Here is an 18,277-nt window from a genome sequence, read left to right on the forward strand (position 1 = left end):
TTCTTTTTTTATTTTTAATAACTGCTCTGATGAAAATATTTTAAACTGCCCGGTAAACTAGTTAACAAAATTACATAACGTGCCAGTGTTTGCTCCTCCTCGTTGGCACGCGGTGAAGCATCGCGAGATTTCGAGGCGGGGAGTCGCCATTTTACTTTTCTTCAGTGTCGTTGTGTGAGCGTTGCTGGCTCCGTGTTCGGCCTAACACTGTCTTAATATTTTTCGTTTGTTAACATTTTGTCGTCATTTCTTCGACAAGTCATCTTCTCACGACATACGCTGATAATTTAAGGTAAGTAGCTATGTTAAACACAAAGATATTTGACGTTTTCGTATGTAAAACGCTGCGTCACGCAGAGAAAGGCGCGCTGATGCGGCCTGTTGTACGGTTATTATAACAGTTAACGTTACGTATATTGTTTGTGCAATATGTATTGCAATTTGTTTTGATGGAAATAAGTGAGTAATTTAATTAAATTTTAAGTAAGTTGGAATAACTGAGATGTTACACGTATTTTGTAATAAATCCAGAGTTTAGCTTGGCTTAGCTTAGTGTTTGCTAATCATGAAGTAACGAGTGTTCAAATAACGTTATAACGTTATGCCTCAATCTTATCATAATTGTTTTCCTAAATCACTGCAATATCTAAATCGTAATAATAAATTAAATATATAGTGGACATCATTTTTTAAAATGTTCAAGTACGTATTAGGTATAAAAGCACGTGGCCGCCGGTAAAAATTAATTTGTTGAAATGAAATCATTTAAGCTAATTTCATTCTTTGTTTCTTCCAGTTTCTCTGATTTATACAGATTTAAGGCGTAGACTAGCCGGAAACAGAGCCATGATCACCAGAAAAAGGGGAAGAAGCAGCCTCAACGCTGATGTCACGTGTCCAAATGGCTTCCAGGAGAATGGCGATGCTTTGAAAACCTCTGATACAAGTGAAATAAACACATACACGTCTCCAGAAAGTGACAGCAACGATTGGGGTCTGGATGATTTGCTCGACGTTGATTTCAACTGGGACCTGGACAACGCCTTGGTTGATGCTTTCGGCAACTTCGAATCCCAGTCACCGGCCAATGACGAGACGGATCGAAGCATGGTGGCCGATAATCCTGCATCCCACAAAAGAGGCGCAGTCCGACGCTCAAAACTGCAAGACGTCTCCGGTCAGATCATCAACAAGAATGCCATTGCGGCGAGGATCAACCGACTAAAGAAGAAAGAATATGTCAGTGGCTTGGAGCAGAGAGTCGGCTCCCTGACGTCGGAAAATCGTATTCTAAAGCAGGAGAACGGGAACCTCAACAAGCGGGTGGAAGAATTGGAGAATGAAACGAGGTACTTGAGAGCCGTGCTGGCCAATGAGAGCATGCTGGCTCAGCTGTTGTCTAGATTGAGCGGTGTGAACGGCATGAAATTCTCTACCTCGCTTTTCCAGGAATCAAACGAGAACGACCACGATTATGCCATTCCGAGGAAGAAGGTGAAGGTGGAGGACAAAGATACTGCGGGTGGTATCTGCCTGCATGTGGACAAAGACCACGTCTCGGTGGAATTCTGCACCAAGTGTGCAGAAAGTGCAAGCTTGTCGCATAAAATGTAGGGTCAAGTATTTTACCTTTTCTGCGTTTCCTGAGACTGAACTTTGCACGAGATGTAAATGAGCATTGGGGGCACATGACGACAGTAGTTGTCAAATGTAGAGTTAACTGTTGAAGTGTATGCAGGGCTTGAATAGCATGTCTTTTGAACCTGCTTTCAATACAAGTTACTGCTAAACTTGTTGATAGTTTTCTTCTAGGTGCTTGGTGCGACATGCTGGACGAGTACGTCACAGAACATCCTTGACTGCCAGAATCCATGGTAAGGATCAAGATATTGAAGACTGCACAGAAATGGTTAACTCCTAAAATGCCAGAGGAGGAAATATTGTTTTGCCAGTTCAAGCAAGGCACAAAGTGAACTGTAAATAAATTTAAGGGGTTTTGTTTGTTTGTTCTGGTTTTTGTTTTCTTTTGGTATAAAGCATAGACAGTATACTACAAAAATAAGCATTGTGTTTTGAGTTACATATTTTGGATGTTTAATGGATTACACTGTAGTATGTTATTTCAGTTAAATCTTTTTGGAAAGTGGAAAAACGTAAAAATAAAAAATGCATGTATTATGGTGATATTTCACAAAGGGCATTGGTTTATCTTTATAACAAAAAAGTTGATAAAAATTGATGTTGATTTCAACATGCACACAAAGAAAATCTACCCTTTGTGAAATATCACATTTTTTTCTAAAGAATGTTTTTCATGTAGAATCCTTATTTTTCTTTATGCTAAAGTGGATTTTGCTGTGGGGAAATCAGAAGATTCGGGACCACCAGCTTGCATCATGGCCTGGTAAATTTAATAAGGTAGTACATGAAACCCTGTAAGTTAAAGCTTTTACTGACTTTCTATCACGCCTTGAATTGTTGTTTATTTTGCATCTGAATTGTTAAAATCCTAGTAATGCGAAACATTAGCATGCAGTAAACATCTGTCATGTTATTCAACCTGATATAGACAAGCACTTGGGATTTTTTGAAAGTATTCAAGGTCAGAAAAGTTGTGTTTTCAACAGAATGTTTAAAGGTTTATGTCTGAATCCAATCCAGTTGTGAGATGCATTGGAAATCCAAACACTGTGCAGGCATATGGCTACATCTGTTTTGAAATCAAATGTAATAAATTTTGATTAAACACTTATTTGAGTAATCTAATTGTTTTGTGTGAAAAACGATATTAACTGTACTTTCCTTCTCTTTTAGACAGTGCTTCTGCGCTTTCTACAAAAGCCTTAAATTTCTTCTCTTCAAAGTGGATAAAGAGTGGTGGTGATTTTATTTTTTTAAGCATTAAATGCACATCTGTGTGCAGATCAACCCAAGCAGTTCTGAATCGGATACACCAGGGGTGGGAGTCCTGGGTCCTGGAGGCCCACTGTCTTGCAAAGTTTAATCCCAACACTAATCAAACACATCTGCATTTCATTTACAAATAATCCTGAATAGATGGTTTCAGCAGTAACATAAGCGGCTTTTGTGGTCCTCACCTAACTTCCGGTGAACTCAGCGAAAAATAAATAACAACAAAGACCTTTTTAAAGTAGTTTATTTATATGGCAAGCAAAATAAACAACATGTAGATTACATAGGAACCCAAGATATTTGTTATTTTTTTCGACGAGGTTCAGTTTCAGCAACTAATCAGACCAGTAAACAAACAGAAATCGGAAGTAAAGTTCAGACCGCGCCTGATGAAACAGTCTATATTTGATCAGGTGAGTTTGATTAGGGTTGGAACTGGACTCTCCGGCACAGTGATCCTCCAGGACCATGATTCCCCATTCCCTGGTATACACTAAAATAATTACTGGTTGCCTTAAATGAAGTATAATAAATTTGCATACTTCAGTGTAATCAAACAAGCTATTTCAACATATTATTTTTTTAAATCTCGACTAGTGAGGAGTTATTGTAACTTTTTTGAAGTTGAAATAAGTTAATTGAATACAACTTCAAGGCAAACAGGATTTTTTTGAGTGTATTTTTCAAATGGTTATGTTTGGGTTGTCAATTTTTCTTATATAATACTCAAGATAAGATTCCATTAATACTTGCTGTTGTGTAGACAAAGTCCAAAGAATTTGCGTAAATATTTGTCATTTTATTATGGATATATCTATGATTAGTGTTAAAAGATGGGTGTTGATGGTCTTAGTTAACATCAAAGTGTTAATATTGTGTAATTAACTTAATTGCTATCCAACAGAATTTAACCTGGGGCCGTCATTTTGGTCAACATTTTTGCTTGGTTTCCAATGATGGGATTGATTAAGTTTTTTTATGTAGGGTGACAATATGTGCCGTTCTTCCCGGATGCGTCCTGGCCTGGATTTCGGTGCGTCTTCCGGAAGTCGACTGTATACGCCATTCAGTTAAAAACATAAGACATACAATCATAGTTTCATTCTTACCTTAAAATGTAACTGTTGCTTTTCTGTAATAATAATATAATCCTCTATGACGTATGTGATCGACAAATACGACTTCCGGAGGATGCACCCGAGGTCCTGGCCTCTACGTGTCGGGGAGGAACGGCACGTATGGTCACCCTATTTTTATGTATTATTAAAAACCAATTTATGATGTTTTTAAAAATCTGCAAGTTTAGAAGTTAATGAAGACTTTGCTTTTCAGAACTGTTTGGGTTGATGACTGTAGTAATGAATTAGGAATTGTTCTTTGTGTGGCAATATTGCAAATGCGAGGTAGAAATGAAATGTGTATTGCCCAATGCATATTTTAATTTTCACAAAGCGGTCTAGTATTTGGAGAAGTTCTACACTGACAATAGATTTTAACGCTGACAAAAAGCTTCTAACGCCACTTTTTATCCACTTCACACTTAAAGGGATAGTGAAAGTTCACCTAAAAGTGAATTTTCTGTCATTTAAAGGCGGGGTGTATGATTTTTGAAAAACACTGGAAAAGGGAGTCGGCCGAATACCAAAACACATTTGTAGCCAATCCGCAGTAAAAGTTGCATGTGTTCTTACTGACAAGAAGGTCCCTATTCTATTGAGGTAGGGGCGTGTTTGGTTAGGGGATTTCAAATATCAACATTGGCTTTCAGAGATCATGCACCCCGCCTTTACGCATCCTTATGTTGTCTTCAACAGGATAAAGACATTAATGTGGGTGGGTAAATGTAGACAAAATTTTCATATTTGGTTGAACTATCCTCTTCATATTTTTATGTGAAACATATTGGTTAAACTGTTTACCAAAGGTATAATAATGTAATGCTTAGGCAGTTTACAGAGCTGCTTATACTTGTAATATTTTTTATGAATAAAACACTAAACTGATTCAGATGCTTCTCACTTTTATGTAGAGGCATTGGTTAATTTATCCTTTTTCTAATCAACTTCAGATGAGTTAAAAAGAAGATTTTGTGCACAAACTCATAATTTATTGGTGATGAAATTTCAAAACAAACAGAACTGGCATGATAAAACAGGGTTACAACATTTATTTGAAGTTCTTTAACTTGATAAACAACATATTTACAATGCATAAGTGTCAGCGTTAACTAATCGTGAAGATCTTCACTGTCTGAATCGGGTATTTTTAGCATTTTTAGGTATATGTCAAAGTGCTTTGAGCTCAAGTAGGTTCCAAACAAACCCTGAAGCAACAGAACAGCATACATTTTTCGTACAATGGGTTTGCTGAGGTTCATCCAGAAGCGCAAGACGTTACCCTTCTCTGGCATTGGTGCACTATTATACCTGTAAGACATTTTAAGATTCATCATATTTTAATGAAGATCCTGTGGAGAGTTTAGTCAATTTTTTTTTATAAAAGCAATGTGTTGAAACAGTATATAGGTTTACCTGGCTGCAAGTCCAGCGGTGACAGGTAAGGCTAATAAAATGGGATATATGCCCCCACCAACCACACCCACCAATGCTCCTCTTATCAGGGTGCATGTTGGGCAGTTCAAGTCACCTACGAAACAAACAGCCTCTCAGTATCTTGATAATACGCAATGCAAATGAATTAAAAACGTTTATGCTAAGAAGTCACACCTGACATTAAAGGACTTGTGACGGTAGCAGTGTACAGTGCTGCTGTTGTCAAAAAAGGAAGAACGGCCATAGGAAGACTGGAAGTAAATCGTCCTTGGGTGACATTGAGTGCACGTCGGTAAAGGCTGTTGGCAATCAAGCCTGCAAAACCAGCGTTGCCAGCCAAATACACGGGGCCGTATGTAAACAGCTTTCTGATGGGAACACAGGCAACACACGTCATCTAACTGCAAATACAATACTTTAAATTTTGATTATAAACAACTTGCCTGTCGAGATCAGGTAGCCTTTCAAACTTTCTAGTCAGCATTTCTATAACCATTGACCTGGACGATGTCTGAACCCGGGTAGAGTCTTTAACGGACATTGCATCGTCTGCCATGATCTAAAAAGAGAGAAAAACATTTTATATAAACTGCATGTTAACTTGAACATTTATTTTGAAGTTTATAGGCGTGTGACTTCTTGATGCGCAAATCGACATCACAGTATCGCGAGAGCTGTGCTGTTCAAATAGCTCTCGCGGTACTGTGATGTCATATGCCGAACGGTCTGCGCATCGCCGCATGAATCCAACATGGCTAGTGAAAGACCATTGAAGAAAACTCATAAATGCAATTATAACCATATTAGCGTTCACACAACGGACGGTAAAGTTGTTTGTTTAAACCGCACGCGTTGCAGTTTCATGTTTTAAATGCGCGTCCTTCAAATTGTAATGAATTTTGATTGGCCGTCAGCCGGAAAAGACATTGTTCCTCTATAACTTACACGCGTGACGTTTCTATTAATAATTTTATGTGTGGTAGTTCCAGACGTAGTAGTATAGTTGGTTTGTTTTTACCTCTCCTGATGCCCGATAGCTGAATCCTAAAGCAAGTTAAAATCAAGTTGCCGTCCGTTTAAAAAATAAAATCTTTCGCAAGTGTTCAACACAATTTATACATGTTTAGACTGCTACGTACCCACGGTCGAATCTGTAAATATACTATACAACTATTATAATTTATGTTCCGTTCACCAGTCACGGTCCTTTATGGCATCAGGGCGCAGCCATGTCTAACCACATGTTTTAGTCAACTTTCACCCCGAGTTCCAGGAACAATTCCTATTGGTCGGTAAGTGCGCCAACTGCCAGAAGAGACCAGCGCCATTGGTGGGCGCGCCCTGTCAGTCCCCGCGGGTCAACCCTCTCGTTGCTAAGGCGAAACTGGTGATGATGCTGCTGCTGGTGATACTGCACCCACCGTAGAGAGTCTCTGCAAACCTGCTTTGGCAAAAGATGCCGTGAAGATCCATAGAAAAAAGGACAGTGTAACGGAAAAATGAGGTGAAGTTGTTTTCAACTGCATGTTAAGACGTTTGAAGAGATCGTTTGGGATATATTTGTGGAGCCATGCGTTATCAGAAAGCTGGATAAAACTTGCAGGTGTTTTCCGACAGGCGTCGCAGCGACGGGCTGCTGTTTCACCGTGGAGGAAATACATCCTGGATAAATGCCTGGTTTATTTGTTCATATAACTAGCAGTTTGTATGGTATTTGACCTCTCGAAGCTAAATTGACGAGTTGTTGAAGATGACTGACAAAGTGAAAGACTGGGGCTTTGGAAAAAGTCCACCAATTTTAAATTAACGGATCCTTGATTTCATATTCACACTACAACTATAAAACACACGCTTTAGTATTTATTACCAACATCACAAGTGCAACTTGAATAACTGTTTACAAGCATGCCGCATTAAACTTCCACACAGACATGAGTTATTAGAGATGCCATGCTTATACTGTTCAATGTTTAACGTTAGTTATTAAACATGCTTGATCAGCATAAACTGACTGAATCTGATCCAACACAAGCCATGTATTCGAGATTGTCTTCAATTTGATGTATAAATGGCCCTTTGGGGCAAAAAACTATAACTGTTAGTGATTAGATTTAGAGATAAATGAAAGGCTTTAACATCACTGCGCCTTTAATAGTTGTCAGGGTCGCTATTGTTTTCCGATTCAAATATGTCCGTGGGTTGCGTTATTGACGATGTGATTGAGTGTTTCGTAGATTTGTAGTTTATAAAAAACACCAAAGGCCTTTAAGTAGTCGATGGTTGTGGGAATATTACAGCAGAGCAGAATAATCATTGCATACCAAAATAAAGCCAACCCCGAACACATCCAACCACTGGAGACAAGTCTAGACATTTCTCATCTATGCCAAGGTGTACTCGATCACAATCCACTGTTACTATCGGATTATGGATTTATTTCTCATACGGTCGATCATCGGCGACTGTCATGCGCTCAGCGCGTGCTGCTGTGTTTTCTTCTGCAAGATGTTTCCACGCGTGTCTCTCTGTTTGACTTAAACGTCACGAGCTACGACCCGTTCATCCTGCTTTTACATCTAAACCAACAAACTGAACTGTAAACTATTGCTTTAGTTTCTCCAGGATACTTACAGCAAATGAGGGCGAAACTTCTGTGTTGTTTTAATGCCTGGAAATCCCCCAAGGACACATAGGAGTAATTATGCCCTTAAGGAAAAGAGGTGAGAAAAATATATATACATTATGCATAACGCATCATTTATATAACGTCTTATATTGTAAACACACGCGGTAAATTTAGGTCAATGCAGTCACCTGCAGTCATCTCAATGTCAAAAAGTGGCACAATTTCTAAAGTTATTCTGTACCTGAGTTTACATTAGCAGTATTGATCTGACAATCAAGCATATTTTTTTTAGCTTTAGATCGATTTTACATATTTAACTTTAAAGATATGTTAATGCCTTGATGTGTAAAATGTTTTTACAAGTGTATCGTAATAGAAAAGTAGAAAAAGTTATATTTTCCCTCCGTTTTCCAGTGATAAACGATAGATTAAGTGAAATATGAAAATCTTCATCTGTGTACAACTTACATGCGTGTTTATTTGACTACACATGTATTTATAGGTATGTTTAGATAGTGCAGAATATTATTTTTTTTTATTAGTTGATAGTTGCAGGCAAGTATTGAACTTTTGTAAGCATGCCTTGTATTATCCTTATAATTTTGACTTTTATACTGCCTATGCTTTAAATATGCGGTAGAGACTTACAAACTGTGTAATTATATATGCACTAATAGTGTAATTACACTCTGCAATAAGTTTGTAGTCTGTAAAAATAGATGGGATCTAGGATGGCCAACCAGCCCATGACCTTAGATGATCTCAAAAGCTGTTTTTATTTTTATTTCATACTGGTATGCAGCTGTGTTTTACTTACTCTTTAAATGACATGCATAGCTTTATCTCTATAGGCTTTTAAATGCTGTATGTACTCCTTGTTAACTTACTACTGTAACAGTTTTATTACTGATAACGAACAACTACAGTGTAAAGAAATGCATTAGTGTCAAATCAAAATATATGTTTTTGATACCTAAAATAGGTTGAATTGACTTGCAAAACCAAATAGTTTTAACTTCATGCTCCATTTTTATATAATGTCAGGTGCTAGATTAGATCATGAACCCATGATTTGCATAGTTTTCATGTCTGACCGGATTTTACCTTAATAGAGATCCATCACGAAACGCTCTTTTGTTTTTCTGCTGGTTGACGTCATATACGCTAACACAGTGGTTCCCAAACTTTTTCAGCGTGCGGCCCCCCTTGTGTACGGTGCATTCCTTCACAGCACCCCAAAGTAAATTTGTGACAAAAACTGTTCTAAAACAAACAAAAAAAAAAACATTAAATTATACAAAAAAGTAGTGCTTTTGGTTAGTAGCCTTATTTTTTAGGTTTAATTACACAGAATTCATGATAAATGAATGTATTTCATAAAATGTCGTAAAACTGGGGCTCCCCTGGCACCATCTTGCGGCCCCCAGTTTCAAACCACTGCGCTAACCAAACAGTTCTGTTTTGTAGACTTAATGCTTTTATGATAAGGTAAACCACAGCCTCATTTCCGCATATGTTACATTTTTATTTAAGTTTCTCTGCAGTGTAAAGACACATTCACAAGACTTTTTTTAAGATGTCAAATAAATCTTTGGTGTCCCCAGTACATATGTGAAGTTTTTGCTTAAATTAAAATATAGATAATTTTATGATAGCATGTTAAAAATGCCACTTTGTAGATGTGAGCAAAAATGTTTTGGGTGTGTCCATTTAAATGCAAATGAGCTGAGCACTAAATGGCAGTGCTGTGGTTGGATAGTGCAGATTGAGAGGCAGTATTATCCCCTTCTGACCTCACAAGGGGAGCCAAATTTCAATGACCTATTTTTTCACATGCTTGCAGAGAATGATTTATCAAAACTAAGTTACTGTGTTGTTCTTTTAATTACATTTTCTAGGTTGATAGAAGCACTGGGGACCCAATTATAGCACTTATGGAACATGGAAAAAGTCTGATTTTCATGATATGTCCCCTTTAAATCCCGTTGCTTCTTCAACCCTGGTCCGTGAGGACTCCCTTCCAGAAGGTTTTAGATGTTTCATTATTTTAAACGCCTGAACCAAATCATCAGCCTCCTTCCAGAATGTCTCCATAACAAGATAATGAGTTAAATCAGGTGTGTTAATTAAGAAAACATCTAAAACATTCTGGAAGTGGGTCCTCGAGGACCAGGGTTGAAGAACACTGGCTTAAAGGACTCTGTTGATGACAGAAATTACTTGTAACCCTGTCATGTCCCTAGTGACTGTTTATGTGACTGACTCATAATAGTGTCTGAGCAGTAGTAGTCAGTGCAGTGCGTGCATGTGTGTGTGTGTGTGTGTGTGTGTGTGTGTGTGTGTGTGTGTGTGTGTGTGTGTGTGGTGTTAACAGGTCTCAGTGTTATAAAAGCATGAAAATGGTGATAACTGAAATGACACACACCCCAGACATTAATCTAAAATTAATCTAAGTTCATTTTGTATGTAGATTTACATTTACACATTTGGCAGCCACTTTTATCCAAAGCAAGTTACAGTTCATTACAATGAAGGTATACATTACAATGAAGGTATACATTTTTTATCAGTATTTGTGTTCCCTGGGTTTGAATCCTTTCACCTTTTGTTCCGCTAACACTAATTCTACGACTAAACTTTACAGCTTATGATAGACTAGATCATGCTTCTAGCTACACAAAGGTCATTGATTCAACATCTACACTTTGCTGCCTTAAAATGTTTTGTTAAATCAGCTCAGATTTACAAGTCATGTCAACTTACTATTATTTATCTTTACAACTTATACAATTTCAACTATATTTATATGAGTTATAACAACTTATCTGTAGTTATAACAACTCATCTTGTAAATCTGAGTTTATTCAACAAAAAGTTTTAAGGCAGCAAAGTTTTTTTACTGCTTAAAGGTGCAATGTGGGACTTTTGGAAGGATTTCTTGACAGAAATGCAATATAATATACATAACTATATTATCAGTGGTGTATAAAGACTTTACACTGCAAACTACTTTCTTAGTTAGTTATTTTGTCCTGTTTTTAGTAGAAATATCTAAAAATCTTAAATCAAGATGCATTTTCTTGATGAGCAAAATTACCTAAGAATTTTTTTTTAGTTTAGACAAAAAATACAATTGAAGTAAATTTGTGCTTAAAACAAGCAAAAATATCTGTCAATGGGGTGAGAAAATATTTCTTGAATTAAATGTTTAAGAAAAAGTAAACTTATTTCACTATTATTTTTTCTAACCCCATTGGCAGATATTTTTGCTAGTTTTAAGCACAAATTTACCTAATTTGTATATTTTTTGTCTAAAAACTAGATTTTTTCTTAGGTCATTTTGCTCATCAAGACAAATCATCTTAATTTAAAAGTTTTTAGATATTTCTTCTGAAAACGAGACAAAAATGTAAGAAAGTCATTTTTTGCAGTGTACATAATGAACTGTATTATTTTATACCTTAAATGAGCCGTTTTTATCTACATACACCGCGGGTCTCCTTACATGGAAGTTGCCATCATGTTTAGCCCTAAACGGACAAACAGAGCACGTTTCGTCCTTACGTTGTCTTAAATGATGACGTTTTTGTCCTATGGCAGCTACTGTAACTTCTCTTTGCGTTTTGAAATTGAGCGGTGGACCTTTAAGTGTACTGTTAGTTACTTTACATTGGCTTCTACCAAATGCATAAATGTGAAATATAAATCACATTTAGTAGTTAATGTAGTTAACATTTTATTTAGTTTCAGTTTGTGACTCTCAATGGAATTTAATTTATCTACAATAAGAGTTCCTTTAAGTCTTTTTATATTTTGTTTGTCATAATACTGCTTTTAATAAAGTTTATTTATATTAATTATATATAGCTCCACATTTTTACACACGTTACATTAACATATGATATTATTGTCATTTTGTTATGTTTTGCAGACACAGCCAGGGCAATACGCCTTCTTGAGGACTAGTGCTCAAAACTGAAGAAACCAGAGGAACAACAGCTCAAAACTGCCATCATAAGAGTCATGGGCATCTTTAAAAGCAGTCTTTTCCAGGCTCTTGTAGGTAAGCTTGTTTGAGGGTACTCAGAACATCTTTTTTTTACTAACCATGCACCTCATTTTTCTTTTATGGGAAAATAGGTCAAAGAAAACAAAGTGAAACTTTTGATTTTAATATACAACATTTTTGGACTTTTGCATTAATCTGAACATTTTCTTAGGTTTACTGGCTAATGTTGTATTCTATATTTGTTTGCATGCGTTTCGTCTGCTGATGTGACATTTGCTCATTCTGTAGTTCTTAAGCAGTGGGCGCGTTTTGCCGCTTTAGGGCTTTTTCTGAAATAAAGTTATTTTTAACCTTGCTGATGTGGCAGGAGATGCGTTCCTGTGCCGCTGTTTTTTTCAGATGTGTTCCGTAAGCTCGTCTCTGCTAGTTGTTGTCTTTTTCCATGAAACAGAGATATTACAACATGTCTAACAATCTCTCTTGATTGGTTTTACTCCTGTATTCATACCCAAGGTCAAACACAGCCCACATGCTTTTAGCATGCATACATGAACGCTAGAGAATGAATCTGAATTCAATTATTTTTTTATATGCAAAATCCTTAGTTCAGTAAAGAGTACAGAGATGGATTTGGTATATTACAGTTTCTCGTTGTACATGTAAGAAATTGAATGTGGGCTTATTGCATTGATTCTAGAATTTCATTTACTTAATGAGATGTCTGAGTCTTCACTGAGTTGTTAAACACAGCAGCTCTTGAATAAGGAGTGCAGTGGTGGCACATGGTCAGATTTCTCAACTGGTTGATCATGGTGCTCGCAACACCAAGGTCATGGGTTGGGCTCTCAGGGAAGACATTTAGCCTAATGATAACAATGTGATCAGCCTGAGTGTACAGCTAGTCACTTTACATAAAAGCTTCTACCAAATGTGTACATTAAGTTACATTTTATTTACCTTATAAGATCTTCCATTAAAAGCCATTAAGAAAATAATTCATAAATTTATTTGATTGTCAGATCAGCAGGCAATTTTGTCTAACATGTTTTCATCTTATAGCGGAGTGCCTTTTCTCCTATTAGTGGAAAGTATGACACCACACGTTAATGTTAAACATAAAATTATTTTAAACAAGCGACAGCATTTCAGTGCATTAGATTTGAATTATTCAATTTTGTTTTTGGCTTTAACTGCAGCAGTTTTTCATAATCCTCAAGACAATCAGAACCCCTATAATACAGCAATATCAACATTAGTCAAATAGTTTCAAATAGTTTGTTAAGTTGGCATGTCTAGTTTAATATGACACCGGTTATTTATGTTATTAAAGAGCACATATTTTATTGCTAAAAAAATCAGGAGTTAACTTACAGGCTGTGAGTCCGAATCGGGAGTAATTATGATAATTTCTCGTCTACATCAACAATCCCAGGAAGTAAACTGTTGCCTACAATCCGTGTGTTTGTTGTAGTCCAGGAAAAGAGAATTACGTGGAAGACGATAACTCGCGCCATCGTTTGATTTGGGGTATGTACTTTTGCATGTCGTTAACATGTACTAATACACACACACCAAAGAAAATGCAAAAATGTGAATCGGACAATAGGTGATCTTTAAATGAATAAATGTTCGATAGTCAAAGAAAATTAATATTAGTTTGCAATCTATTTATGAATAAAATCTACAATAATACTATACATTCTATTATATATATATATATATATATATATATATATATATATATATATATATATATATATATATATATATATATATATATATATATATATATATATATAAATTATAATAAATAATAACTTTAAGTGAAATATTTTAGTTGAATAAGGTACATTGTTTTATGTATTATCAATTGAAAATAACCCAGCAAATTTTTATTGTTTAATTTTTTGAATTACATTGATAAATCTTTTGTTATTAAATGACTACATTTACAATAGTCAAAGAAAATTTAAATTAGATTGCAATCTATTTATAAATAAAATCGGCAATAATACTTTATATTCTATTATATACATTATAATAAATAATAACTTTAATTGAAAAATGTAAGTTAAAAAAGCTAAATTGTTTTATGTGTTACCAATTGAAGTAACTTTTTAAGTTATTTCAACTTTTATTTGTACAGTGCAGTGATGGGTTGAAAATAACCCAGCATATTTTTAGCGTGTATTTTTTTTAAATTACATGGATAAATCTTTCTTTTAAACTTTTTCTATTGATTTTTATATAGATTTCGCCTTGCTGAATTTACTATTATCTTTGAATCAGGCCCTGTGCATAGGTTTCGGGTCTAGGTTTTAACACTCCAAAAAGTCTGTAGTAAGTTGAATGAAAATTGGTCATGCATAAAAAATGACATGAATTCAATTTCAGTATATTTAGAAGCAATATACTCAATCATATTAGCGTGTGTAATTTCTTAAGAGGTGGTTTTGTGATTTGAGATTAAAGATTTGGCTCTGGATAGTGTTATATTTGTAAGAATAGATAACGTTTTGTTATCTCATTATCTGTTATGACTTTGTTCCTCTCTGACCTTCAGCTTGACCCACTGATCGTCATCTGTTAACCGAAGATTGCTTTCTAATAACTGGAAAGGTGACACAGTCAGGTTTGGTGTCCTTTGAAATCATGTGCAGTATTTGAAATTCATCATAATTGAATATCCTACCCCATCAGATCATACGTGTAACTTTGAAATTAAGAGCACATGCAAACAATCGTGCAGATCTCTATTGATTTTCAATACAATGCCATTAAAGGTTGAGGTCACTAATGCTTCCTGAAATAGCAGTAATCATCTTAGAAGGTATTACTGTGCCAGTAATCTGGACAGTATGCCATCATGGCGGAGAAGTGCAGTCTATTAACTGCTTAACCTAGTCTCCCATTGACCAGGAAACACATCTTGATCTTTCATGATGTTGAATATAACTGCCGTTCTGCTATTGGTCAGTTATTTGCACCTGAAAACATAGATTGAACTTCAATGGTAAGCTTGTGCTGTGGTTTGTACCTGTTTGCTGCCACTTTTTTAGTGTTTCATTAAGAAGATATCAAAGAGCAAAGTAATGCGTGCAAGGTATTGCATAAGTAATGTAAGATGTGTACTGTGGTTTTTGGTTTTGGAGTGCTTGCTAAAGATTTCGGCATGTGGTTGTATAGAGATGTTGCACGACAACGATGTACATTTGAGATGTAAAGGCTATAATAGAAAGACTGTGTTGTCAATTACAGTGCTTAAGTTGTATCCCGCTGGAGTCAAGTCAATTTAGGGAAAGTGTGATTTTTTTGTCTGTATTTAGAGTCTGTTCTTTTCTAAAAAGAGATTTTCCGGTTAAATATTCTTCATCACAGCTGCTCATCGGAATCCTTTGGATCGTGAGCCAGCGAGTCCTAATCGAGAAACCAACCATAGTCTGCCAATTTGTTCCATAGAGGTTTTTAATGGGTCTCATTTATCACTGTCAACTGAACAAGGTTGGATGCTGCCCTCTTAATAGAAGAGCCATGACGGCGCACTCTTGTTTCAGAGAGACCGTCCCACGAGGAGTTTTTTCACTACTGCTGCTAAACTGTAATCAGATCAGTTACTCTTGCGGGAGGGAAGTCCCTTATACCAGGGGATGGTCTGAGAAATTTGGATGGTCTCAATTTGAGAAATTGAGCTCCGCTGCTAAAACAATACGAGTCAGCTCTTACCTGCGTTCTAGGGTGTCTGGAGTTTTGTCAAGCTCATCAAAAGTTGATCCGACTACTGCATGAATCTGAACTTTTATTGTGTCCATGTCTGTGTGTGTACCCTGTAAAAAATGCTGGATGGACCCAGCATTGGGTCAAAAAGGGACAAACCTGTGTAATTTAACCTACCTGTAACCCAAAGGCTGGGTTTGTCCATTTTTGACCCAAAGCTTGGTTGACAATAACCCAGCATTTTATAGTGTGTATTTAATGCAGCTATCTGGGTGATTCTCGCGAAGTTAGACTTATGAGGTGTCATGAAACATTTAGATAAAAAAGTTAATGCAAAGTAAGAGGTTCAAAATAAGAAGCATACAGTTACTAACATTTCTTCAATTTAAGCCAGGGTCCATGTTATACAGTTACTAACATCTTTTCATGTGCTATTTTGCACATGATTTCGAATGACATTCGAAACCAATTTTGCTGTTTTTTCCACATTTAAGGGGAACTTTTTTTATTACCGCAATGTGTCCATGACTGGATTTGGGTTCTCTGACATGGAAATATTTATAATTAAAAAATCTAAAAAATAAAAAGCTTCAGTGTATGTTATACTATAAACATTTACAGTAAAGATACACGTGGTATTTGGTGATCATTGGTAAATGTAGAGACAATAATAAGGAATATAAATGTGTCCAAAACAAATTTTCTCATCCTCCGCAACAATTTTCAATCATTGTTTAAGCCCTCAATGAACTAACATTTAAAAAAAAAAAAAATGTTGGAAGGGACATAATTGACTTTAACACTCAAGATGGCTACCAGGTAAGCAGTTCTTATTTTTCTCTCCAGATAAAAGTTGAAATTTTGTTTGTCAGAATACCTAGACAACTTTTTAGTTCTCATTACCGAAACATGAGTTTGAAAATGCATATATTGTATAATGTAATATCATGTTGCGGTAATGATAATGATAATCTAAAAAATGTAAATAATTCTATAGGAAATATTTTTTAAATCCTCTAAAAATAATGGTTGTAGTAAGTTCAGACCTTAATGTTATATGTGCAAAAAAATTGGCTTCAAAGACTTTTTAAAGGAACACGCCCACATTTTGGGAATTTAGCTTATTCACCGTATCCCCCAGAGTTAGATAAGTCCATACATACCTCTCTCATCTCCGTGCGTGCTGTAACTCTGTCTGACGCAGCCCCCGCTAGCTTAGCTTAGCACAAAGACTGGAAATGCATGGCTCCAGCTAGTATACTGCTCCCAATAAGTGACAAAATAACGCGATCATTTTCCTATTTATGTGTTGTGATTTGTATAGTCAAACCGTGTACAAATAACAAGGTGATATGAGACACAGCGATCTTTTAACAGTATACATACTGAGAACTATATTCTCTGAAGACGAAGCACTGCCGCATGGGCGGAGTGATCTGCTCGCAGCACACGAGAAGCCCCTGGTGAGGAGCAGAGAGTTCGGTCAGAATTGTGCAAATCACTCCGCCCATGCGGCAGTTGTGCTAAGCTAAGCTAGCGGGGGCTGCGTCAGACAGAGTTACAGCACGCACGGAGATGAGAGAGGTATGTATGGACTTATCTAACTCTGGGGGATACGGTGAATAAGCTAAATTCCCAAAATGTGGGCGTGTTCCTTTAAAAAATCTGATGCTGACACCTAAGTCTGGATTTCGTGCGGATCACCCATTAGTGATTTAAAAGTCAACATGAAATGGCATTCATCATCACCCAGTTTACTTTCAGAACATTATTTATTTCTGAAACATTGTAAGTCCTTGTCAGCATGAAGCTGTGTGATTGACTTTACTTCCGTATTATTGTGACGTATTTCCAAGTGAAACAGAATATCATACTGGAAATAGCGGGCATGGCTTGTGTTTTCCACTGTAGGCATTTCATTCAGAAATTGATCAGGGTTAATGGATGGTCTGCCTAATCCGTCTAGCTGAAGTCATCAGAGAAGGATTCACCACAAGAGGGTGGAAGTACATTTTCAGATTTTGATTAAAAAGCACCGATGGTCCAATTCACGATTTTACTTTGGTGTGTAAGAGTGTATTAGTAGTACATGTTAAAGATATGCAAAAGGTACATAGCCCCAAGTAAACGATGACGCAAGTTATCATCTCCAAATGTAAATCTCTGACAAACACACAGATTGTAGGCAACAGTTTACTTCCTGGGATTGATGACATAGAGAAGACCGACAATATCATAATACCTCCCGCTTTGGACTCACAGCCTGTAAGTTAACTCCTGTTAGCTTTGCATTGTGAGCGAATCTTTCAAACATGGTAAGGAGCATCATGTTTCCGTCTGACATGGTATTCAGGCCAATCACAACGTACAGATTAGCTGGCCAATTAGGGAAACAAAGCTTTTCAAATCGATGAGTTTTGTACAAAATCAGTGCGTTACAGGAAGACAGTATATCTGGAGCTA

The 18,277-nt window shown here is 36.3% G+C and overlaps 3 protein-coding genes across 35 annotated transcripts in view; 2 read left to right on the forward strand and 1 right to left on the reverse strand.

Moving 5' to 3' along the window:
- The first annotated feature begins 130 nt into the window (after positions 1-130).
- crebzf (CREB/ATF bZIP transcription factor) lies at positions 131-4,917 on the forward strand. Of its 7 annotated transcripts, none has more exons than XR_008645290.2 (6): positions 131-292; positions 797-1,610; positions 1,802-1,874; positions 2,347-2,418; positions 2,628-2,727; positions 2,815-4,917. XR_008645290.2 is itself a non-coding variant. In XM_055208357.2 (4 exons), the coding sequence occupies exons 2-3, from the start codon at positions 847-849 to the stop codon at positions 1,857-1,859; spliced, it is 822 nt and encodes a 273-aa protein (XP_055064332.2). In that variant the 5' UTR covers positions 131-292; positions 797-846; the 3' UTR covers positions 1,860-1,874; positions 2,347-4,917. The 7 variants fall into 7 exon arrangements, 1 of the variants encoding a protein (XP_055064332.2); XR_008645292.2 differs by having other exon boundaries at positions 2,662-2,727; XR_008645287.2 differs by having other exon boundaries at positions 2,347-2,727.
- Positions 4,918-5,065: 148 nt separating this feature from the next.
- On the reverse strand, positions 5,066-6,755 carry tmem126a (transmembrane protein 126A). 4 transcript variants are annotated; one of them, XM_055208358.2, is made up of 5 exons: positions 6,605-6,755; positions 5,905-6,024; positions 5,640-5,829; positions 5,445-5,559; positions 5,066-5,339 (listed from the first exon to the last, which is right to left on the reverse strand). In XM_055208358.2, exons 2-5 carry the CDS (start codon positions 6,019-6,021, stop codon positions 5,141-5,143), a joined length of 621 nt encoding a protein of 206 aa, XP_055064333.1. In that variant the 5' UTR covers positions 6,022-6,024; positions 6,605-6,755; the 3' UTR covers positions 5,066-5,140. The 4 variants fall into 4 exon arrangements, with proteins under 4 accessions (XP_055064333.1, XP_073730458.1, XP_073730459.1 ...); XM_073874357.1 differs by having other exon boundaries at positions 5,640-5,833; positions 5,909-6,024; positions 6,605-6,752; XM_073874358.1 differs by having other exon boundaries at positions 5,640-5,833; positions 5,909-6,024; positions 6,484-6,623.
- A 73-nt stretch (positions 6,756-6,828) lies between these two features.
- Positions 6,829-18,277, forward strand: part of dlg2 (discs, large homolog 2 (Drosophila)) — a 277,202-nt gene continuing 265,753 nt past the window's right edge. For 20 of the 24 annotated variants that reach the window (XM_073874337.1, XM_073874334.1, XM_073874333.1 and 17 more), the window contains exons 1-2: positions 6,919-8,185; positions 12,023-12,154. In XM_073874337.1, the coding sequence (XP_073730438.1) occupies positions 12,115-12,154 (40 nt within the window). In that variant the 5' untranslated portion in view covers positions 6,919-8,185; positions 12,023-12,114. Of the gene's footprint in view, positions 8,186-12,022; positions 12,155-18,277 lie in introns of all 24 variants that reach the window. The other 4 variants (XM_073874328.1, XM_073874329.1, XM_073874330.1 and 1 more) reach the window with 4 other exon arrangements.

The sequence above is a fragment of the Misgurnus anguillicaudatus genome, chromosome 12 (genome assembly GCF_027580225.2).
Source record: "Misgurnus anguillicaudatus chromosome 12, ASM2758022v2, whole genome shotgun sequence".
Taxonomy (NCBI): Eukaryota; Metazoa; Chordata; class Actinopteri; order Cypriniformes; family Cobitidae; genus Misgurnus; species Misgurnus anguillicaudatus.